The 25238-nt window shown below is 38.7% G+C and overlaps 1 protein-coding gene across 1 annotated transcript in view; it reads right to left on the reverse strand.

The window, feature by feature from the left end:
- The window catches only part of LOC124789866 (Bardet-Biedl syndrome 1 protein homolog), a 115861-nt gene that overhangs the window by 72935 nt on the left and 17688 nt on the right, over positions 1-25238 (reverse strand). The window contains exon 3 of the mRNA XM_047257378.1: positions 20715-20814. Within this exon, the coding sequence (XP_047113334.1) occupies positions 20715-20814 (100 nt within the window). The remainder of the gene's footprint in view (positions 1-20714; positions 20815-25238) is intronic.

Below are 25238 nucleotides of genomic sequence, written 5' to 3' on the forward strand. Positions count from 1 at the left end.
TGAGAAGTGCTACTGGTCAAGCAAAAGAAATGAAAAGTGATTGACTGAAGAACACATACATGTTGAAAACCACTGCAATTTACATGTGAATTTTGCAGTTGTGCCTTAAAAGCTGAAAAAGTGATAAGGGAAGGTTATTTTGTCATTCACCTCCACAGGGAGACTTGTGATGAGCATTTAGTGGCACAATATTCTGTTAAAGAATGTGAGGCACATGTGTGGAAGAAGGAAACGAAGTCAAATTCACTACAGTGGTGGAAATTTGAGAGATGTAGGAGCATAAATTTGAGAGAATTACATGTGAGAGCTACATGCCACAACTGGCCAATTTGACTGCCTTTATGCAGTTGTAATTAAAGATAATATAAGTAAGCAGAAACGTCACTCCAGACCTTTTAATATGGAAATCCAAACAGTATCAGCTGACATGAAAAATGCCATCCTAATTGTTGACTGAAACACCTATGGGAGCTATTGTGAAAGACTGCTTTTAAAATTCTGCTGCACAGGTTTCAGGTTGTCTGTGAGGAAATATATCCTGAGCCTCACCAGATTTACTTTGATGTAACAGCACAAACAACATGCAGTCAGGTGACAAAAGTCATGGGGTGCCTTCTAATGTAGTTCATGAAATAAGTTCATGGCTTGTGGAAAATAATTTGATGCTAAATCACAGTAAGACTCAGTTTTTACAGTTTCTAACTCACACTTCAACAAGAACCAATATTTTGATCAGACAGAATGGGCATATTATAAGCAAGACAGAACAGTTCAAGTTCATAGGCATTCGGATAGATAGTACGCTGTTGTGGAAAGCCCATGTCCAGGATCTTGTTCAGAAACTAAATGCTGCTTTATTTACCATTAGAACAGTATCTGAAATAAGTGACACTTCAACATGAAAAGTAGTCTACTTTGCATATTTTCATACGCTTATGCCGTATGGTATTATTTTTTGGGGTAATTCTTCTGATTCAAAAAGGGTATTTTTGGCTCAAAAACGGGCTGTTCGAGCTATATGTGGTGTAAGTTCGAGAACCTCTTGTCGACCCCTATTCAATAGTCTGGGAATTCTGACATTGCCCTCACAGTATATATTTTCTTTAATGTCGTTTGTTGTTAGCAATATTAGCCTATTCCCAAGAGTTAGCAACTTTCACTCGGTTAATACTAGGCAGAAATCCAATCTGCATGTGGAATGCACTTCCTTGACTCTTGTACAGAAAGGAGTGCAGTATTCTGCTGCATCCATTTTCAATAAGCTACCACAAGAACTCAAAAATCTTAGCAGTAGCCCAAACTCTTCTAAGTCCAAACTGAAGAGTTTTCTCATGGCTCACTCCTTCTATTCTGTCGGGGAGCTCCTGGAAGAGCTAAAAAATTAAGAAAATTCCAGTGTTACATTGTCGATTTTCTTTATTTAAACTTACGACTTGTCACCTGAATATGTTTTTTTATATTTCATTTTATCTGTTTCTAATATCGTGTTATAATTTCATGTATTGACTCGTTCCATGACCATGGAGACTTCTCCTTAATTTGGTACCACGGAACAATAAATAAATAAATAAATAAAAATAATGCTGTGTTGGACCTTCTTTTGTCAAGTGTAGTGCTGCAACTTAACATGTCACAGACTCAACAAGTTGTTGGAAGTCCCCTGCAGAAATACTGAGCCATGCTGCCTCTATAATTGTCCATAACTGTGAAGGTGTTACTGGGGCAGAATTTTGTGTGTTGGGTGATCGGGGTAGCCAAATCATTCTCTCAAATTGTCCCAAATGGTCTTCAAACTAATCGTGAACAACTATGTCCCAGCAACATGGCACATTGTCATCCATAAAAATTCCATTGTTGTTTGGGAACATGAAGTCCATGAATGGCTGTAAATGATCTCCATGTAGCAGAACATAACCATTCCCATGATCAGTTTGGTTAGACCACAGGATCTAGTCCATTCCACATAAATACAGCCCATACCATTATGGAGCCACCACCAGCTTGAACAGTGCATTGTTGACAAGGTGGGTCCATGGTCTCATGGGGTCTACACCATACTCATACTCAAAACCTACCATCAGCTCTTACCAACCAAAATCTGGACTCACCTGACCAGGCCACAGTTTTCCAGTAGTCTAGTATTCAACTGATATGGTCAGAAGTCCAGGAGAGGTGCTACAGGCAATGTCATGCTGTTAGCAAAGGGTCTCACATTGGTCATCTGCTGTCATAGCTCATTAACGCCAAATTTCATCACAGTATCCTAATGGATATGTTTGCCTTACATCCCACATAGATTTCTGTGGTTGTTTTATGCATTGTTGCTTGTCTGTTAGCACTGAAAACATTATGCAAATGCCATTCCTCTCAGTCATTAAATCAAGGCCGTTAGTCATTGCGTTGTCAATGGTGGGAGGCAATGGCTGAAATTTGGTATTCTTCACATGCTCTTGACACTGTGGATCTCAGAATATTGAATTACCTAACGATTTCTGAATGTCCTATGCATCTAGCTCCAACTGCCATTCCATGTTCGAAGTTTGTTAATTCCCACTGTGTAGCCATAACCAAGCCAGAAACCCTTTCACATGGATCAACTGAGTACAAATGACAATTCAGTCACTGTGCTTCCCTTTTACAACTTGAGTATGTGACACAATCACCATCAGTATATGTGACTACCACTATCCCATCTATTTTTATCACTTCATTGTACACTTATATTTATTGTGTTCTGAAATCCTGAAAAGGCCCTTGACACCATGAATAGAGATGCTATACCAATGGGTTAAGAAGCTTTGGCTGTTCTGGATATTTTGCAAAACTGATCTGAACACTCCATAACTGACCCAGCTCTGCACCAAAATAACATCTCAGAGGAGTTTCTGATCACAAAGGAGCTTAATCAGGGTTGTGAATTCACACCACACACTCTACACTTGGAAGCCAGAGACATCATTTACAAATAACAACAATGTGGAGTTTTGATATAGTTTGGTCAGATTAACAAAGCTCACCTAGTATTAAAAATGCACTGAACAGAGATCACTGTTTTTTCCTTCTTCATATCTCACACTGAACAGGAGCATTAGAACTGCCTAGTACGTTTTTTGGACCTCCTGCTGCATTGATATCTGCTCTGCACTGATATTTCAGCACAGCTTCCCTCTGGGACAAGTGCACAGCAACTGCATTGACAAAATCACTCCCACATACAAAATCATCTTTTGTATCTGCACTGACAAATCTAAATGATCCACTATGTTAGTAATATAGTACATTCTGCATTGTATTAAACATGTGCTCCTAATCTTTACTTGCCTTGCTAAATTGTAAACAATTGCAGCCTCTGTAGGACAATTTGGACACAGGGCTCCACCAGCCAATGGACACTAACAATGTAGACATCCTCCAGTGACCACTGTGCTTTGGAGGACAAAATTGTTTTCTGTTATTTTCTTCATGCAGTCCTTATTCACAACACTTTGCAGCCATTCTGAATGTGTGCCAATGTATCTTATTCAGACAAATATGGCATAACATTTCTGAAGACACCTTACTGGCTTGTATAATTTTTAATTGTGCCTGTCTGCAACTTAACATGTCATCTTTATGGTACGCTGGCTTGTACAATATATTGGTAAACAGGCATTGATATCTTTGTAACTGAAGACAATAGGTTTGGCTACGACACTGATGGGCACTGTTGTTAGTACAGCTGTTATTAACTCAATCCCAACAATCTGAAATGATGTGGCTGACATTTACACTAAAACTGGGACCAATAAAATGGACTAAGCACCTGATGGGCATTCAGTGGAGCTACTCTGGTGATGTTGCATGTGAATGGTGTGTGGATGTGGTCTCATATTAGCCACAGAATGTTGGTTTATTCTCATTAACTCCTTATTGGATTTCTGACAAAATGTCTTAGTTTTTCTCTCGCCCGCTTTCACGTTCATTGTTTCTATATATGTGGCTGTGGTAGTGAAGATTATTACTCCATTCATTTTTTCACATTTCCACATGATGGTATGGGGTCATTTGTCAGTGTTGACTTGATGTTATTTATAGTGGCGAATGTACCCTAAAAGCAGAACTAGAATAGTCAGTGTCATTTATAGACTGATACTTGTGGCAATGATGTCAAATATTCATTGGAACTACCTTTCACAAATGTATATTCTACACTCCTGTAACCCTTAATTTTCATTAGTCTTTGTCCTTAACCTCTAGCCCCTTCCCTGTTCCCATTCCAGCTCTACACAGTCCTCTATTCCACCAACACACTCACAGTCTTTTTACCTCTCTCCTTTTCTGCTAATCCTGCCCCACCTTCTGTATTACCTCCCAAATGCACCTAGCTGCCTTACCCTCTCTCCACCTCATCGCTGTATGCTCCCACAAGCAGCACTTTACCATCCCTCACCTCTACTCTGCTATCCTTCCCCCTCCACACCGCAGCCCCCCCCCCCCCCCCCTGCCACCACCACCACCAGGTTGCGTTTCCCAGCATACATTGCTCCTCAGCAGCCAGAGACTGCTGTCATGTGTGTGTCAGTTGTTTGCATGAGTGTGTGCATGTGTATGTTCTATCTCCGATGAAGGGCTTTCTGACAGCCTTTTTGTTGTGCCTACCTGAGACTCAGCATCTCCACTATATGGTGAGTAGCAACTATCCTTTTCATAATATTTTAACAGCTTAATAAGCTTCTTCACGTCACAGAATATCATAACCAGAGGCCAACATGGATTCCAAAGAAATAAATCTACTACCTCAGCAAAAAAAGAAGCTGAGGACCATGTACTGCAAATACTTTCCAAGGAGAAATCAATAATTAGAGTATTCTGCAACATATCAAAAACTTTTAAGCTAGTTAATCACAACATTCTTATTGAAAAACTAAAATGCCATGGGATAAGAAGCACTACAAAACCCTACTTAACAGATACCAAAAGTAGAAATAGCAGATGAGGGAAGTAATAGATACTACTAAGACATGGATATGGTCCAAAACACCATGCCACAAGGAAGTGTCATAGGGCCACTGTTCTTCTTGATATATATTAACGACCTAAAATTAAACAAAAACTAAACTCTGGTCGAACAGGTCCCAGAAGACCCTAACGGTACTGACCAACTGCCATGTCATCCTCAGCCTATAGACATCATTGTATGTGGATATGAAGGGGTGTGAGGTCAGCACACTGCGCTCCTGGCTGTTGTCAGTTTTCGTGACCAGGGTCGGTACTTCTCAATAAAGTAGCTTCTCAATGCGCTTCATGAGGGCTGAGTGCACCCCACTTGCCAACAGTGCTCGACAAACCAGATGGTCACTCACCTACCCAAGTGCGACAGCACTTATTTCAGCGATCTGACGGGAACTGGTGTTACCACTGAGGCAAGGCTGTTGGCATATTACTGAACTACTGGATAAAATTCAGCAGAATGCGTGCCTTCAATGCAGCTAAGTTTACAATTGGAACACTGAACACAACATCTTTCAGATAGCCCCACAGCCAGAAGTCACGTGGATTAATATCAGGCGATCAGGATGGCCAGGCTTTAAGGAAATGGTGGCTGATAATTCTAGCATTTCCGAAATGGCGCTTAAGCAGCTGCTTAACTGGATTTGCAATTTGCAGAGGTGTGCCATCTTGCATAAAAATTATCCCATCCACACATCCATACTGTTGGAGAACTGGAATGGTGTAGTTGTGCAACAGACACTCAAATCGCTTACCAGTGATGGTACAGGTAACAGGACTGGAAGCACCTGTCTCTTCGAAAAAAATATGGCCCTGTGATAAATTATGCTGTGAACCCGCATCATAGAGTGGCCTTTTCAGGACGAAGTGGTACTGGTTGATGTGCATGTGCATTTTCCATTGCCCATATTCGACAATTCTGTATATTGACATATCCTGCCAGATGGAAGTGGGCTTGATTTGTCCACAAACTCTTAAATGGCCAGTCATTGTCCACTTCCATGTGAGCAAGAAATTCTAAAGCAAAGGTCTCTCTTGCTGGCAGGCAACAGGAAGCAACTCGTGCACATGGGTAATTTTGAATGGCTAGCAAAGGAGGATGTTTTGTAGGATTTTACGTAGGATTCTCCATGCACTACACATTTGCACACCACCACTCACCTCATCCTGCACTGTTGTGCCCACTGCTTCCACTGATGTTGAATCAGTTTGTTTCCTCTGTCTACCAGGTTAAACACCAAAAGAATCCATCTTTTCGAATTTCTGAATCATTTTCTCCAGACCCACAGCAGTCATTGGACCAACACCTTTTTTCAAACTCTTCAGTGTCTGGAACTTCTGCAGTGTGCACAGTCATCATTCTTGTAATACAACTTTATAAGCAGAGTGCGATCCTACATTGAGACAGTCATGGTGAACGTCACAGATGCGAAAGGAGATAAAGCCTTGTACCCAGCATGTTTATACCAACTTCAATGGGTCATGCATATGACAGGTGTTTTCATTTATGTATTCTGACACATACAGTGCCATCTACTGAACAATTTTCACACTATTTTCTTTTCTTCTGCCATATGTTTGCCCCCTTTTCTGATAATATTACATTGCAATTTAACGTCATTCTGACCAGTGGTGTTATTTCTACAGTGTTTTGAAAGTTTAACTTCAATTACAATCACCCTGTATATACAGGGTGGAGAAAAACTGTGTCACAAAATTTGTACCCTGAATAGCTGATGCCAGTAGGAACCAAAATTACTAATGTTGTGTAGGTCAACAATGCACCATTTTTAAACTACAGAACCTGCAGCCATTCATCGGTTGAAGGGCAGCACGATGGTTATCAGTTCATGCACACAAACATCCCTCACCCCATCACTGCCCCAAGGTGTTACGCACATGTGTTGAATAGGTCTTGCTGTTTGTCTCCACCTCATGTCAGAGGCATTCGCATGAAGCTTTGCTTCAGACCACACAAACACGTCACCTGTGATTTAGTCACACAGTAAGCTTGGCGGCACAGTATTCATTTGAAGAACAATGAGATATGGTTTTTGTTTATGGATTAGCCGATGGTAATGTGCATCAAGCTCGATGGTTGTATGAGGAATGGTACCCAGCAAGATGCCACCCACTCCTGCAAACATTTATAGGAATTTACTGGCGATTTGGCAAAACAGGCTCGTTAGCAGGATATCATGGAGATGCTGGAAGGCCTCAAACATGATGGGATGCTGCATATCAAGAGACTGTTCTCAAGCACTTTGAGGAAGCACCTATGACAAGTACTCGAGCAGTTGGACATGACATGGGGGTCACTCATTGGTTAGTCTGGAAGGTTTCAAGAGATGATGGCCAGCATCCATTTAGTTTCCATCCTGTCCATGATCTAAATCCTGTGGCAGACTATGACCACAGGCTAGGATTTTGCTGGCAGTTTCTGCAACATGTTGCATGAGGTCCCAACTTTCCCATCATTGTGTTGTTTACTGATATGAGTGCAGCTTCCATCAGGATGGCCTTTGCAACACTCAAAAGAATCATTACTGGGCAAGGGGAAATCCTCATGTCACGTATGTCCACGGATACCAGGAATGATTTTCACTCAACATTTGAGAAGGAATTGCGGGTGACCATCTGATTGAGCCGGTCTGTCTACCTCCTCAACTTACCAAGGCAAATTACCTTCACTTTTTGCAAGAAACTCTACCCGGCCTGCTGGAAGATGTCTCCTGGACATACAGCTATGCATGTGGTTGCAGCATGATGGGGCACCTGCACATAACAGTTGTGCTGTGTGTGGATATTTAAATGAACTCTCTGGCAGCTGGGTGATTGGCAGAGGTGCTCGTAGGACAAGGCCCCTGCAATCACCAGGCCTCATGCCACCAGACTTTTTCCTGTGGGGATTCTTCAAGGTTCTAGTTCACCCATCCGCATGAGAACCACCTAGAAACGAATAGGAATTAATGGATCACATTCAACATACTGCCAATCACATCAGGGCAATGCCAGGAATCTTTGAAAGAGTTCATCAAAATACTGTTTGACATTACCTAGCTTGTGTTGCATCAGAGGGTCACCAGCTTGTGCATCTGCTTTAAGTAAACAATGTTACAGCTACAAAAAAGGCCCTTTTCAGGGCTGTCACAATTTGTAAAAGACTTTCCGTATGCAAAATAACAGCTGTTGACAGGTTTGTTCCTGGTATGTCTTATCATGAAACTATAATGGATGTGTCGGGACCCCAGTGGATTTGCCCCCAAACCCTCTGAGTGGAAGGCTGGCACATTACCACTGAGCGTGCTGGCTGCCTTGGATACATCACGACGTTCGGCAGGCAAAGCATTTGCAGTAATGGATTGTCCAGAGCATCAGGCAACAGGGCAATCCCATGGCCAATTGGAGCACATGGTGCCAAGTTTCCATAGTTTAAAAATTTTGCATTGTTGACCTACACAACATTAGTAATTTTGGTTTCTATTGGCATCAGCCATCCAGGGTTAAAATTTCGTGACACAATTTTTCTCCACCCTGTATATGATGCTGTAATCTGTGCTGTCACTGTTACTGTATAATCAAAATGTCAAGGCCTATATTTAATGATAAAACATGTAGCAAATGAAATACATCAAATAGCTAAATAAATAAATGTAGTACGATGTTACTGTAGAAAACATTGCTGTCTCCAGATGTTGATATATCTATTTATCTGCAACAGATTTTCCATATGTGCCACCAATATTTTAATAGATTGCATAAATTATAAATGAATAAAGGAGTCCCATGGTTCTTTATAACCACCTGTTGTTCATTACTGACCTAGGTTTTTTTAACGTCATGGTATTTGAACCCACAAAACATTAGAAAAATTTTCAATGGGGAAGAAATGAATGGACACATATCTATATTATTTATGCATATAATAAAACATTGTTCCAGGCTTCAAGACTTTATACCTAAAAGTCTAGGATGCTGACCTTGCCTAGGGTATTCGATAGGTCACAGGTGCTAGATAGTGAACATTCAATCAGATGTGGTGGATAGCTGCAAATACAGAATAAGTAGTCCCAGACCAAGGCAAAACAAAACCAAATCCACTTTGCATCTGTCTTGTAGCAAGTGGCAAAGTGGTTCAAGTCTGATTACCAGTGGTTGAAATTTATATTCTGGAACCAACCCTTCCAGTATTAACACTCAAGTTCACTCAATGAGTGTACCCAACCCCACCTGATTCCAGGTACTATCATTATGGAGCATTTTAAGAGTCACAATATTACCCTAAGTGGTTAATCCAGTATTACTGGTGCAACTGATCTTTTGGATGCTGCGGTGGTCAGGTTAAAATGCAATGTGAATCAACAGAGGAAGTCGGAATCTTCTGGCCAACTTAAAACCAAAACAAATACATTTTTTGCAACACTTAACATACAAACTCTTTTGCAACCAAGTAAACTTCATAAATTGGGAGATACATTAAAAGAACAGAAGATTCAAATTTTGGCACTTCAAGAAACATGAATGACAGACAATAACACCATGGACTTTGGCAATTATCGTCTTTCTAAAAGTAAGACTAATACACGAATATGCAATAATGCACCATGTTGATTTTGCAGTCTCCAAAAATATTTTAAATTCAATAATGGAGGTAAAACCCATTACTAACAGACTAATGACAACTTCTCTTAAATGTACAAATAAAGCATATGCTTTAATTAATGCCCATATGCCAGTCAGTGAGAATAAACATAAAAACCTGAAGAAGTTAATGAAGCTGGGGAAACATTAGAGAGCATCAAACCATGTTAAAATTTTAATGGGTGATTTTAATGCTCAGTTAGGAAAGTTAAATAATATGGACAAACAAAAATGACCAATGTCTTGTTGAAACTTGCGACAAATTTAACCTTAAAATCATGTCAACACATTTTAAAAAGAACCCTTCTCAACAAAAGACTTGGCTGGTAACCAATACATTTATTGGGGAATTTCAAGCCGATCATGTAGCAATTTCATACCTTAACTACAAAGAAATTTTTACTGTCCAAGTTAGGAAAGGGGCTAATATTGATTCTGACTATTATTTAACGTGAATGGCAGTAAAACTTCAACCTCAAAAACCTTTCAAAACAAAAAATGTTATTTCAAAATTCGACACTGCTAAAATAACCGCAACTCTCATAAGCAAACTTGACAAAAAACAATCCAACAATTGGCAAGGCCTAAAAGAAAAATTCATCAAAACAGCATACAATTTAATTCTGCTTCAAAAGACACAAAAACACCCATCCTGGAATGCAGATTGTGAAACAGCAGTTAAGTCTAGGCATGGGGCATTCAAAAATTGGAATAGTAACTAGACTGAAAATACATACAACACTTTTCCAACTGTAAGAAAAGAAACATCAAAATTATTCCAGCAGACTGACAGAAACTACAAAAATGCCCAACTTTTAGAAACTGAGAAAGACTTCCAAAGGAACAATACAAGAAATTTTTATAAAACACTCAAAACACAACTAACCGGTTACCAACTTCAAAGTCTTTGCTTCAAAAATGAAAGTGTCAGGTTGGCTTTCAACAATCAGGAAAACTGTGAGATACTTGCTAATTATTTGAAAAACTATCAAACTGTCCAAATCCAGTGAATAAATTCCAACCACAGCAAACTAATAACACCAACCCTAACTCTACAGAACCTGATGAAATCAAAATAATTAAACAAATTAAGAGACTTAAAATCAATAAAGCATCTGGAGAAGACGGTAGTATTGCAAAACTACTAAAATCAGCTGGCCCTCACACTATAAAATCAATCAAGTTAGGGAGAAGTAATATTAAGAGTAGTTGCCTCTCCTTCGCAAATGACTTGGCAATTTTAACTACGGATATTACCACAGTTTGAAAACAAATTGAAATTCTTAAAGAAGTTGCAGAAAAATAGGACAGAATGTATGACATGCATTAAACAAGCATCAAAGTTTTTGAACATGAAATATGGAAAAATAAAAAGAGTTTCTTAGTTTAAATACTTGGGGAAAATCGTACAAGAAAATGGTCTGGAAAACACTGCATGCAAAGTGCCTGTCAAAACATGGCAGCTGGATTTAGATTAATGCAAATATTTATAATAAAAAAATCACTTTCTAAATTCAGTAAACATAGGCTTTACAGCACTGTAATCAAACCTGAATGTCTTTATGGAGCAAGAACTTTAATTTGAAATAGAAAGAGGGTTTAGGAAAATTTCAGGTCCCAAAATTACTGATGGAGAAACTTATAGGCTGAAACATAATAAGGAAACATAAGAATACATAGACATACGTGGTGATATGAGAAAATAAAGACTTAAGTTTTATGGTCACATTAAAAGAATGGTACCCACTAGATTGACAAAGCAAATAGTAGAATTCTACAAACAAGAGCAATGCCAAAACTGAGCCAATTGAATGGATTGCTGCAATTAAGGGGGATCTTAAAGCAGCTGGTATAACTCAGGCAAACTTTACAGATAGAAAAGCATTCAGACAAAAGATATTTGATTGGAAAGTTGGTCATAGGGAAATTGGAAAATGGACAGAAACACCATGGTCTGATAAATGAAAGAGACTCATTCTGAAAGGATGAAACAAATTTGGACACAAAGGAAGGCCAAACATCAAAAGCAACATTGATTGATTGTATTTTGTGTGGTCCCATTGAGCCCATAGGTGAATAACAATAACATGTTACTCATATTATTATTCAATGTCGTGAATTGATAACTAAGATTTTCTATAGTTTCTCCAAATCACATAAGATGGATGCATTAGAGTTGGAAATATATGAATAACATACTTCATATGTCTGTGTACGCAGCAAAGTGTATTCCACTGAGTGTAATAGACCCCTATAAAAATTGTAAGCTGCCTACTCCATTATTCATATCAATCATAGCTATCTAAAACCAGCTGTGATGATATAACCACTAATGTTTATGCATAGTGGGCACCTTACTATCAAGGAACCTAGTGGCGAGTCAGAGTACTACAGCCTTGGTCCTCTCCGAGCACATCTGAGTCTTGCCAAAATTGCATGCTTTGCTGCCTCTCATTAGCTGGTTTTAATACAGCACCATAATTACAGAATTTGTGATGCTGCTGCTCCCTGTGGTGAATAGCTAAACTGCTAGCTGTCACTGATTACTAGTGTCTAGAAACAAATGTGCAAGCACCATGCGTTGTCTCAACATTCACTTGTTTCCTAGCTATCACAATCTAAACTTTGTGTCACACCATAATACATGTTCATAAAACACTAGGCCACAACTTTAACTAATCTATGACAGTGCTATTAGACGCATGTAATTGTCCTAATTGCACTGTCTACTGATGTTCAAGGTTACTATTTAAATTTTACACGGTGAATAGAACTTAACTGAGTATAATAAGAATTCCAAAAAAATTTGCAAATTACATCAATTCCTCACAATATCACAGTCTGAGGAAACTTTTCAATTGTTTTCTATTCCGTGGTAATAGAAATTCCTTAATTGCTTTTATTTTGTCTGTATTAGACTTTATCCCATTAGTTTCAATTACATATTCTAAAAATTGTATTTCTTGCCTTCCAAATTCTGATTCCTAAAAATTTAATGAGCTGCTACTGCTGCACACATCTCAAATACTTTCTGTAACATTTTAAAATGTTTGTTTCAGTCTTTGCTGGCTATTATCAAATTAGCAACATACACAGTTACTTTCTTCAATAATTCTTCATCCAATACCCTGCCAATGTCCATATAAATGCTGAAACAAATATGTTCAACATGAAACATAACGCTCAGTATTGGTAACAATATCCTTAAAAATTAAATAAATAAATAAATAAATAAAAGAAAGAAAGAAATCAATAAACCACTGTGAACGGTCCCGATTCAGGATGCAGCAACACTTGATGACACCCTGACATTAAATCTAGGCTTCTAAAAATTGTTCTCCCTTTAAACATTTGAAGCATCTCTTCCAAATTTATAGGTCGGTCCCTGTCAAGTTCAGATACCTTATTCACTTGTCTCACATCTAAAACCAAATGAACCTTTCTGTGCTTTTCAATGGCCACCATCAAAGGGCTGTTAAATTGACTCCTGGCTCATTCGATTACTCCAGATGACAACATCCTTTGGAGCTCCTTTTGACAGCTTCATTCATTGCTTGAGGTATTTCATATGAAGTAACAAAATATGATTTGTGCAGTCTTATTTTTTCTGATAAGGTTGTCCTTTTATATGATCCCTGGTTATTGACTGAATATCTCTTAATGCTTTGCAGTCAACTTGAACAATTCTTTCGCTTCTCTGGGTACCAATGTTGCAATGCCATTACTTTTTGAATGGGGTTCATCTGGATTATGTTCATGTTGTTCTTCTAATCCCTCTAAATGTTTACTTGTTTTGACCTCGTAAGCCTCCAACACATTGTTTTCAAAATCTCCTGTTTCAACTAACTGGTGGATTCATGAAAATTTCCTATTGGTTGCTTTCCATAAACTGAATTTTCTTGTATGTACCACCTCCTTTTATTCTCATCTAATTCCTTCCATAATCTGTTTCCACTCCCTGCCTGGCAAGCCAATCCAATTCAATAATAAATCACTCCTATAACCCAAGCACTAACAAGGCATCCACTCGATACATTTCTCCACCTTTTTTTAAAACTCTAACATGGATTGACAGCCAATTGGTTTTCCAGCTTCTCCCATTGCTCCTTTAATCTCAAAACTGGTCACAGTCAAACTTGGTGTTTCTGAATTCTCTGCTAATAATGTGTTGTACACTTTGCTGGCAATTGCACAGAGCTCACTCCCAGAGTAAATCAGCATTCTCATTTTTCTTCCATAGGTTTTTATAATTGGTACCATTACTGTGTTACCACCACCAGTTATCTCTTCTACTATCAAATCTTCTTGGTCATCTATTAATTGGTCTTTTGCTATTATGAAAACTTTGCCATTCTATTTCACATTGTAATGTTATGGCGCCACTTCTCCCTTTCAGGTCGGGATGCACCTGAAACTACAGCCTGTTTTCCATCTGATTACCCGAAAAGGATCTAAATGACTCACTCTCTCCAAAGTATTGCATTTGTTCCCAAGTGCGTTACACTCACCTTCCTCCCTTACATGGTATTTCTACTCCCTGTAGCTTCTGTATCAATAGCTGCCTAATCCTCTGCAGCGTGACATCTAATCTTTATTTCTCCATTCCATTTCACATCACCTTTTGGCTGTCGCCCAGCATTGTCCAAATTTTCTCTAAATGCTTCCCCTTGTCTTTCTCCCCTCTACAGGTGGGTAGTGGACTCAATGATGGTTCCTACTACGTGGCTGTGTGTATTTCTCAGTAATCTTTATGCTACCCACCTTACAACTGCTCTTTCATAATGTTGTTGTTGTTGTGGTCTTCAGTCCTGAGACTGGTTTGCTGCAGCTCTCCACACTACTCTATCCTGTGCAAGCTTCTTCATCTCCCAGTACCTACTGGAGCCTACATCCTTCTGAATCTGCTTAGTGTATTCATCTCTTGGTCTCCCTCTATGATTTTTACCCTCCACACTCCCCTCCAGTACTAAATTGGTGATCCCTCGATGCCTCAGAACATGTCCTACCAACTGATCCCTTCTTCTAGTCAAGTTGTGCCACAAACTCCCCTTCTCCCAAATTCTATTCAATACCTCATCATTAGTTATGTGATTCTTTCATCATATGGAGTACATAAGTACTTGTTATTTTCAAATTCCTTTTCTAAAAACTCAGCATATGTTCTGTCTGATCTCCTGTTAAATGTTTGGTTGCAAATAGATATTAGTATATCATTTCGCTTGCGTTATGACCAATACTTAACCAGGAACATCTCAAATTCTTGGTACAACATTCACTCCTTTTCTAGCTTCATACTCCAATTGTAGGCTTCATCTTCCATCTGATACACTATGTACGTGATTTTTGTTTTATCGTCCCAACTTACAGGTAACAGACTGTAAAAATTTCTAATGAAAGCTGTGGGGTGCCATTTTCCCCTTGGATGAAATTTTCTGAATTTAGAACTGTTAATGAACTCAATCTGTGGGTCATTTTCACTAATCATAGTTGTGTGTCTAGTAAAAGCTTCCAGTTTATGCTTCCATTTACTTTTCACGACCAGATTGTCCTGCTGCTCTACAGTTTGTAGTCTCCTGTACAACGTGGTTTACTGTTTCTACTTTGATGTCAACTTTGTGAATCTTTTCAGCTGTTTTCTCTTGATGTATGGTATCATTTGTGAGAACTGAAACTGCTGCCACAGTATCCTTTAATACAGTTTGCTTTTACCAATTAGCCTTTTGCAAACTCACCTGCCATGTTAATTCCTTATTCACCACTGATTGTTCCTCTTTTCCCTTTTCTATTCATTCGTATGTCCTTTTTCATTTTATTACTAAGCCGTTGATTGATTATGCATTTCCAATTTTTCCTCTAGTTTTTAAAAATCTTTCTTCTTTGCCACAGCTGACTGTAGTTCCTTAAAATTTTTCTTTTGAAATCCTTGATTTGTCTGCTAAAAACTCCCTGACCTACTCCTCTTATTGGTGTTCCTATCACTCTATTACAGCTTCCTCCCTTTTTAACCACCATTTCCTCCTCTACCGTGCTGTCCATTGCTGCTCTATTTCCCACCATTATTTTTCCAGAATTTCCTAATGGACTTCCCACTATTCCCATGGACATATTATCCTCCTGAATTTGACTTTCGGTTAATGACTGATTTGAAATACTTCCTCCTTCACAAAATCAGTCAATGATTGATTTGAAATACTTCCTCCTTCATAAAATATACTCTCTACATCCAATTTCATCTTTTTAGCGGCTTTAACTGTTGGACTGCATGGTTCAATTTCACCCAATACTTGCTTTAAAAATGTTAAATGATGAAAGACTCATGTTCTGATAATATTGAAAATACCATCTTCATCACATGCACTTTTCTTCACATGCCTTCCTACTTCAGCCTTATTGCCAAGTGCATTGCCCTGTAGTTACTTCCATTCCTAAACTTTCAAAACTGTTAGTGGCCTAGACATTTTTGACACTTAATTTTTCGGATGTGAGACTATAATACAGATCCTGAAACAATTGAGGGGAAAATGGGATCCAAAGCCTAAGAAATATATTTTTGTAGGCTATTATGAAGACTCAAAGGGTTACCAGTTCATGAAGGATTACCAACTGATGAATCCACAAACAGGAAGACACTGACTAGCAGAGATGTCATATTCTTTGAGAATTGTACAAACAAAATAAAATAGGATCATCAAGAGCACACACCCACTTCATTAATGTCATCAGGTTTAAGAAATAATAATCCTGGAAAGAAACAGAACATGAAGTAGAGGAAGAAGTAGATAGCAAGGAACTCATAGACACATTCTATGAAGCTGAAATTCTAAAGTATGAAGAAGAGGAAGAAAATATTTTCAGACATTCTTCTCGTGCACCCAAGCCTAAAGAATACCCTGATTATGAAATGTATGTAAACCATACTTTTAATGGTGAATCTACAACAGTTGAAGAGGCAATGAGTGGCACCAATTCTCAACAATGGAGAAACGTTATGGAAAGAGAATTGGAGTAATTTTATTAAAATGAAACTTTCAAATTGGTTGAAATGGCAGAATGGAAAAAAAACTGTTAAAAGACATGATGGGTAGTTAATGTAAAAAATCCTGATATTGTAACATCAAAACACAAGGCATGACTTGTAGTCAAGGGATATACACAAAAAAGGGATTAACTACAGGGAATTGTTTTTTCCAGTGGTAAAATATGAATCAGTTAGATATGTTTTGTTGTTGTTGTTGTGGCCTTCAGTCCTGAGACTGGTTTGATGCAGCTCTCCATGCTACTCTATCCTGTGCAAGCTTCTTCATCTCCCAGTAACTACTGCAACCTCCACCTTTCTGAATCTGCTTAGTGTATTCATCTCTTGGTCACCCTCTACACTTTTTACCCTCCATGCTGCCCTCCAATACTAAATTGGTGATCCCTCGATGTCTCAGAATATGTCCAACCAACCGATTTATTATTCTTGTCAAGTTGTGCCACAAACTTCTCTTCTCCCCAATCCTATTCAATACCTCCTCATTTCAAATGCTTCTATTCTTTTCTTGTCTAAACTTTTTATCGTCCATGTTTCACTTCCATACATGGCTACACTCCATACAAATACTTTCAGAAACGACTTCCTGACGCTTAAATCTATACTCGATGTTAACAAATTTCTCTTCTTCAGAAATGCTTTCCTTGCCATTGCCAGTCTACATTTTATATCCTCTCTACTTCGACCATGATCAGTTATTTTGCTCCCCAAATAGCAAAACTCCTTTACTACTTTAAGTGTCTCATTTCCTAATCTAATTCCCTCAACATCACCCGACTTAATTCGAGTACATTCCATTATCCTCGTTTTGCTTTTGTTGATGTTCATCTTATATCCTCCTTTCAAGACACTGTCCATTCCGTTCAACTGCTCTTCCAAATACTTTGCTGTCTCTGACAGAATTACAATGTAATCGGCGAACTTCAAAGTTTTTATTTCTTCTCCATGGATTTTAATACCTACTCTGAATTTTTCTTTTGTTTCCTTTACTGCTTGCTCAATATAGAGATTGAATAACATCAGGGAGAGGCTACAACCCTGTCTCACTCCCTTCCCAACCATTGCTTCACTTTCATGCCCCTTGACTCTTATAACTGCCATCTGGTTTCTGTACAAATTGTAAATAGCCTTTTGCTCCCTGTATTTTACCCCTGCCACCTTTAGAATTTGAAAGAGAGTATTCCAGTCAACATTGTCAAAAGCTTTCTCTAAGTCTACAAATGCTAGAAATGTAGGTTTGCCTTTCCTTAATCTTTCTTCTAAGATAAGTCGTAGGGTCAGTATTGCCTCATGTGTTCCAACATTTCTACGGAATCCAAACTGATCTTCCCCGAGGTCGGCTTCTACTAGTTTTTCCATTCGTCTGTAAAGAATTCGCGTTAGTATTTTGCAGCCGTGACTTATTAAACTGATAGTTTGGTAATTTTCACATCTGTCAACACCTGCTTACTTTGGGATTGGAATTATTATATTCTTCTTGAAGTCTGAGGGTATTTCACCTGTCTCATACATCTTGCTCACCAGATGGTAGAGCTTTGTCAGGACTGGCTCTCCCAAGGCCGTCAGTAGTCCCAATGGAATGTTGTCTACTCCCGGGGCCTTGTTTCGACTCAGGTCTTTCAGTGCTCTGTCAAACTCTTCTGCAGTATCATATCTCCCATTTCATCTTCAACTACATCTACATTTCCATATAATTGTCCTCAAGTACACCGCCCTTGTATAGACCCTCTATACACTCCTTCCACCTTTCTGCTTTTCTTTCTTTGCTTAGTACTGGGTATCCATCTGAGCTCTTGATATTCATACAACTGGTTCTCTTTTCTCCAAAGGTCTCTTTAATTTTCCTGTAGGCAGTATCTATCTTACCCATGGTGAGATAAGCCTCTACATCCTTACATTTGTCCTCTAGCCAGCCCTGCTTAGCCATTTTGCATTTCCTGTCGATCTCATTTTTGAGACGATTGTATTCCTTTTTGCCTGCTTCATTTACTGCATTTTTATATTTTCTCCTTTCATCAATTAAGTTCAATATTTCTTCTGTTACCCAAGGATTTCTACTAGCCCTCGTCTTTTTACCTACTTTATCCTTTGCTGCCTTCACTATTTCATCCCTCAAAGCTATCCATTCTTCTTCTACTGTATTTCTTTCCCCCATTTGTGTCAGTTGTTCCCTCATGCTCTCCCTGAAACTCTGTACATCTTCTGGTTTAGTCAGTTTATCCACGTCCCATCTCCTTAAATTTCCACCTGTTTTCAGTTTGTTCAATTTTAATCTACAGTTCATAAACAATAGATTGTGGTCAGAGTCCACATCTGCCCCTGGAAATGTCTTACAATTTAAAACCTGGTTCCTAAATCTCTGTCTTACTATTATATAATCTATCTGAAACCTATCAGTATCTCCAGGCTTCTTCCATGTATACAACCTTCTTTTATGATTCTTGAACCAAGTGTTAGCTATGATTAAGTTGTGCTCTGTGCAAAATTCTACCAGGCAGCTTCCTCTTTCATTTCTTCCCCCCAATCCATATTCACCTACTGTTTCCTTCTCTCCCTTTTCCTACTACTGAATTTCAGTCACCCATGACTATTAAATTTTCGTCTCCCTTCACTATCCAAATAATTTCTTTTATTTCATCATACATTTCTTCAATTTCTTCGTCATCCGCAGAGCTAGTTAGGATATAAGCTTGTACTACTGAAGTAGGCATGGGCTTCGTGTCTATCTTGGCTACAATAATGCCTTCACTATGCTGTTTGTAGTAGCTTACCCACACTCTTGTTTTTTTATTCATTATTAAACCTACTCCTGCATTACCCCTATTTGATTTTGTATTTTTAACCCTGTATTCACCTGACCAGAAGTCTTGTTCCTCCTGCCACCGAACTTCACTAGTTCCCACTATATCTAACTTTAACCTATCCATTTCCCTTTTTAAATTTTCTAACCTACCTGCCTGATTAAGGGATCTGACATTCCACACTCCGATCTGTAGAATGCCAGTTTTCTTTCTCCTGATAATGACGTCTTCTTGAGTAGTCCCCGCCCGGAGATCCGAATGGGGGACTATTTTACCTCCAGAATATTTTACCCAAGAGGATGCCATCATCATTTAACCATACAGTAAAGCTGCATGCCCTCGGGAAAAATTATGGCTGTGGTTTCCCCTTGCTTTCAGCTGTTCGCAGTACCAGCACAGCAAGGCCGTTTTGGTTAGTGTTACAAGGTCAGATCAGTCAATCATTCAGACTGTTGCCCCTGCAACTACTGAAAAGGCTGCTGCCCCTATTCAGGAACCACACGTTTGTCTGGCCTCTCAACAGATACCCCTTCGTTGTGGTTGCACCTACGGTACGGCTATCTGTATTGTTGAGGCACACAAGCCTCCCCACTAACGGCAAGGTCCATTGTTCATGGGGGGAAGATAATTTAATTAGTTAGATAAAAAATCTACTCACCAAGTGGTGGCAGAAGACACACATAAAAGAAGGTTGTTATTATGCAAGCTTTTGGAGCCAGTGGCTCCTTCTTCACGCAGGATTGAAGGGGAAGGAAGAGGGGTGAAGGAAATGGACTCAAGAGGTTTAGGGAGAGGGGTAGATTTCAGGAAAGTACCCAGAATCGCAGGTCTGGGGAGACTTACCACATGGGATGAAAAGGAAAGATTGATTGTTGCTGTTAAAAATTGATTGTTGTCATTGTTTTATTAGACCTCTATGACTGCTTTGTATACTCCGTGGCATTACCTTAATGACATACTATAATGCACTGTTCTGTGTGATTAGTTCCAGCAATTATTCAGTAAGGACACACAATTCAATTTGTAATCACTGTTGCATAACATGAGTGTTAATTTTCAACAAAACATTTTCTTTAAATTAACAGCCGTGGCTATATCATCATTACCTGCCAGATGATACAATTAAACACAAGGAATTTACTAAACCTGAAGATACAAACAGAGCAAACACACGTTAATTATGTTTGGAAGAAACTGATGTATGCAAGCATGAAGAAATATGTGATATTCTATTTACATTAATGTTTTACCTGGCACATGGTTTTCATTAGTGTCCATATAAACTGAAACAACACCTGTAGGGGCCTCTGTCAAGACTGATTCTGTCATTAGAGATGTTCCTTTGTACACCTGAAAATATGGTTTATTATTACTTCTCATCCTGCAAACAAAGAAGTTTGAAAAAAGGCATTTGAAACCTAAAAAGAATTAGAAACATTACAAAAATGTATATAGTAAAGAGAGAAACAGGGGCTACAAAAAAGATAGTAAAGACTCAGATCAGTACAATAAATTGAAAAATAGACACTGACTATTCTTTGCAATGGTAAGTTTGTCAGATTGTAGTGAGTTTGTAATAGAATGTAGCAGCACCTACTGACATCACTGGTGCAACATTACTGTTAATTGCCATGGTACCGCTATGCAGTCGGCACTTGTCATTGGGGTGTTCCCTCTGATGGGATGTGATCATGTCAGAATCCACATCTACATTCATACTCCACAAGCTACCATATAGAGCATGGCAGAGAGTACAGTGTACCATTACAAGTCGTTTCTTTCCCTGTTCCACTCACAAACAGAATGGGGGGAAAATGGGTGTTTATATGCCTCTGTATGAACTCTAATTCCTCTTATCTTATCTCTGCAGTCCTTATGTGCAATGTACATTGGCAGCAATGGAATCGTTCTGCTGTCAGATTCAAATGACAATTTTCTAAACTTTCTCAACTGTTTTTTTGCAAAAAGAATGTTGTCTGCCCTCTAAGGATTCCCATTTCAGCTGATGAAGCATCTCTGTAATTCTTGTGTGTTAATTGAACCTATTGGTAACAAATCTAGCAGCATGCCCCTGAACTGCTTCAATGTCTTCCTTCAATCTGACCTGGTGGGGATCCCAAATAATTGAACAGTGCTTAATAATAGATTGTACTAGTATTCTACATGCGGTCTCAATTACCGATGGGCTACATTTCCCTAAAATTCTCCCAATACTTCCCTACTACCATCCTTACAGCCACACAGGGTACCACACAGTCTGAGGCGTCTTATCACAGTCCGTGCGGCTCCCCCCATCGGAGGTTTGAGCCCTTCCTCGGACATGGATGTGTTTGTTGTCCTTAGTGTAATTTAGTTTAAGTTAGATTAAGTAGTGTGTAAGCTTAGGGACTGATGATCTCAGCAGTTTGGTCCCAAAAGACCTTACCACAAATTTCCAAATTTCCATCTTTACATGCTTGTTTCATTTCATATCACTTTGTGACATTATACCTAGATATTTATTTGACATGACTGTGTCAAAAATCTAGGAATATGGAATCTGACTGTTGCCCTTCATCCATGGTTCACAGGATATCATTTGAAAAAAGGGCAAGCTGAGTTTTGCATGAGCAGTACTTTTGTGGACCTAATCTTTTCTGTCTCAATGAAATTTATTATATTCAAACTCAGAAAATCTTCAAGAATTCTGTAGCAAACTGATGTTAAGAATATTGGTCTGTAATTTTGTGGGTCCAGTTACCTAGCTTATGTACAGGAGTCATCTGCACTTTTTTCCAGTCACCTGTGGCTTTGCACTGGGTGTGAGATTAATGAAAAATGCAAACTAAGTAAGGAGTCAAGCCAGAGAGTACTCTCTGTAAAACCATATTGGGATTCCATCCTTACCCGGAGGGTTCTTTGTTTTCAACCCTTTCAGTTGCTTCTCTATGCCAGGGATGCAGACTCCTATGCCCTCCATAGAGGAGTCTGTGCAACAATCAAATGACTGTATGTCTCTATGATCCTTCTTTGGCAGCCCTTTCGCTGTCTTCTATAGCCACACCACAGCCTGCATATAAGCTGATCCAGGGCCAGTTAGTTGCGATGTGATCTGTGGACTTATATTCAGGAGGATGATGTTTCAAATCCACATCCAATCATTCTGATTCACCTGATTCAGGATTTCCTTGATTTCCATAAATGGCTCCAGGCAAATGCTGGGATGATTACTTTGAAAGGGCACAGCCAATTTTCTTCCCCATCCTTGGAAACAATCTGAGCTTGTGTTTCATCTCTAATGACATCATTGTTAATGCTACTATATGGACTCTGTTTATGGAGTATTGATATGGCATGGATTGAATTTTGCTTTAGCAATGTTCTCCAGAAGCATCCTGTATGAATATCAAGTTATAAATAAAAGGTCTGAGTTCCCAATAGGTTGGTGTAACTTGCCTTTTGCAAACATGACAGTGACGATAGGACCCTTGACATGTGCAAGTCAAATCTTGGATATCTTTGTAATTAGCAGAGAAAGAGTAAAGCCTTTCAACCATTGAACACTCACAACAAATGCTAAAGCAAATACCAGATTTCCAGGAGCTATTGACAGATGTCCTATAGACAGTGCAAGCATTAGTAAATGTGGGACTAACGGCTTCCAAACTTCCTGTATTTACAGCGTTTCCACCGAGCTTTTCAAATTTCTGATATGGAATGACAAAAGCCTACATTCTCATCTGGAAAACTCAAACTGTGTCATCAAATTCAAAACTACAATGTGAGTTTCCTACAATGTTTTCTTTATTACATGAATATTTTTTGATGTAAGATGTTATTGCAGCTAGGGTAGGAGAAAAATGACCCTTATCAATGTAATGTTGGCTGAGCAGCCTACCTACATGATTAAGAAGGATTTGTAATTTCAGATGTTTGTGCAGCCAGAATTACACAGATTTGCTAAACAGGGATGATGTAGTGCAACTAACCCCTGATTTAGAACTGAGAAACTATACATTGAGGAAATCAGATTTTTGTATGATGGAAGTAATATGAATCGCTCAAGCCTATGAAACTACCTACATAGCTCAGTATTTGTTTATGATGGAAGAAGGCATCACGAAAGTCTGATTTCTGGCACTGGTCACACAGGACATTATGCCACCTCTGGCAGGGCCTCCACCTGCTTCATGGCCTGGAAGACCTCATGAACAAGATAGATTGTAGGATTAGTATTGCATCTGCTGTTTCTTTGGATGGTAGGATTAGTACTGCATTCCCTGTTCCTTCATGCCTCTGGAATCTAAACTTATATAAGCTTAAGTCATTTGGAATGTTATGAAGCCACTATTTTTCCATATATGATATCAGTTTTGTCACACAAGGGTACATCCCATGACTTTTGTGATGATTTGCTCCGTGATTGCCTGGAAACCCCATTTAGGACCATTCCTACATCCTCTTAAATTTGAAACAAATTTCCTGTTTGTTAAAATCTTCACTGAGAATCAAGAAAGTTCATTTACATAGGCAAGTTAGGAAACTGGTTTACAGTGCTTCTCATAGTTGTAAGTGCTGAGCTGTTCATTTTAGGACATTGTTTTGTGATCCAAAAACTCCTACTAAAGACTTGGGGTCTGTAATTATGTGAAACTTTAAACCATAAAGGTAAACGTGGAACTTCATTACTGTTGTTGTTGTTGTTGTTGTGGTCTGCAGTCCAGAGACTCGTTTGATGTAGCTCTCCATGCTACACTACCCTGTACAAGCTTCTTCATCTTAGAGTAACTACTGCAACCTACATCCTTGTGAATCTGCTTTGTATATTCATCTCTTGGTCTCCCTCTATGATTTATACGCTCCAATACTGAACTGGTGATCCCTTGATGACTTAGATATTTTCCTACCAACAAATCCCTTCTTCTAGTCAAGTTGTGCCACAAATTCCTCTTCTCCCCAGTTCTGTTCAGTACCTCCTCATTAGTTACGTGATCTACTCATCTGATCTCCAGCATTCTCCTGTACCACCACATTTCAAATGCTTCTATTCTTTTCTTGTCTAAACTATTTATTGTCCATGTTTCACGTCCATACATGGACACTCTATACAAATAGTTTCAGAAACGACTTCCTGATGCTTAAATCTATACCTAATGTTAACAAAATTCTCTTCTTCAGAAACACTTTCCTTGCCATTACCAGTCTACATTTTATATCCCCTCTACTTTGACCATCATCAGTTATTTTGCTTCCCAAACAGCAAAACTCATTTACTACTTTAAGTGTCTCATTTCCTAATCTAATTCCCTCAGCATCACCTGACTTAATTCGACTACATTCTATTATCCTCGTTTTGTTTTTGTTGATGTTCATCTTATATCCTCCTTTCAAGACACTGTCCATTCTGTTTAACTGGTCTTCCAAGTCCTTTGCTGTCTCTGACAGAATTACAATGTCATCAGCATACCTCAAAGTTTTTATTTCTTCTCCCTGGATTTTAATACCTACTCCAAATTTTTCTTTTGTTTCCTTTACTGCTTGCTCAATATACATATCGAATATGTTTTGCAGTTTCTTCAGTTTTAATCTACAGTTCATAACCAATAGATAACCAATAGATTGAGGTCAGAGTCCACATCTGCTCCTGGAAATGTCTTACAATTTAAAATCCTGTTCCTAAATCCCTCTCTTACCATTGTATAATCTATCTGCAAGCTTTGAGTATCTCCAGGCCTCTTCCACATATACAGCATTCTTTCATGATTCTTAAACTAAGTGTTAGCTATGATTAAGTT

The sequence above is a fragment of the Schistocerca piceifrons genome, chromosome 3 (genome assembly GCF_021461385.2).
Source record: "Schistocerca piceifrons isolate TAMUIC-IGC-003096 chromosome 3, iqSchPice1.1, whole genome shotgun sequence".
Classification (NCBI taxonomy): Eukaryota; Metazoa; Arthropoda; class Insecta; order Orthoptera; family Acrididae; genus Schistocerca; species Schistocerca piceifrons.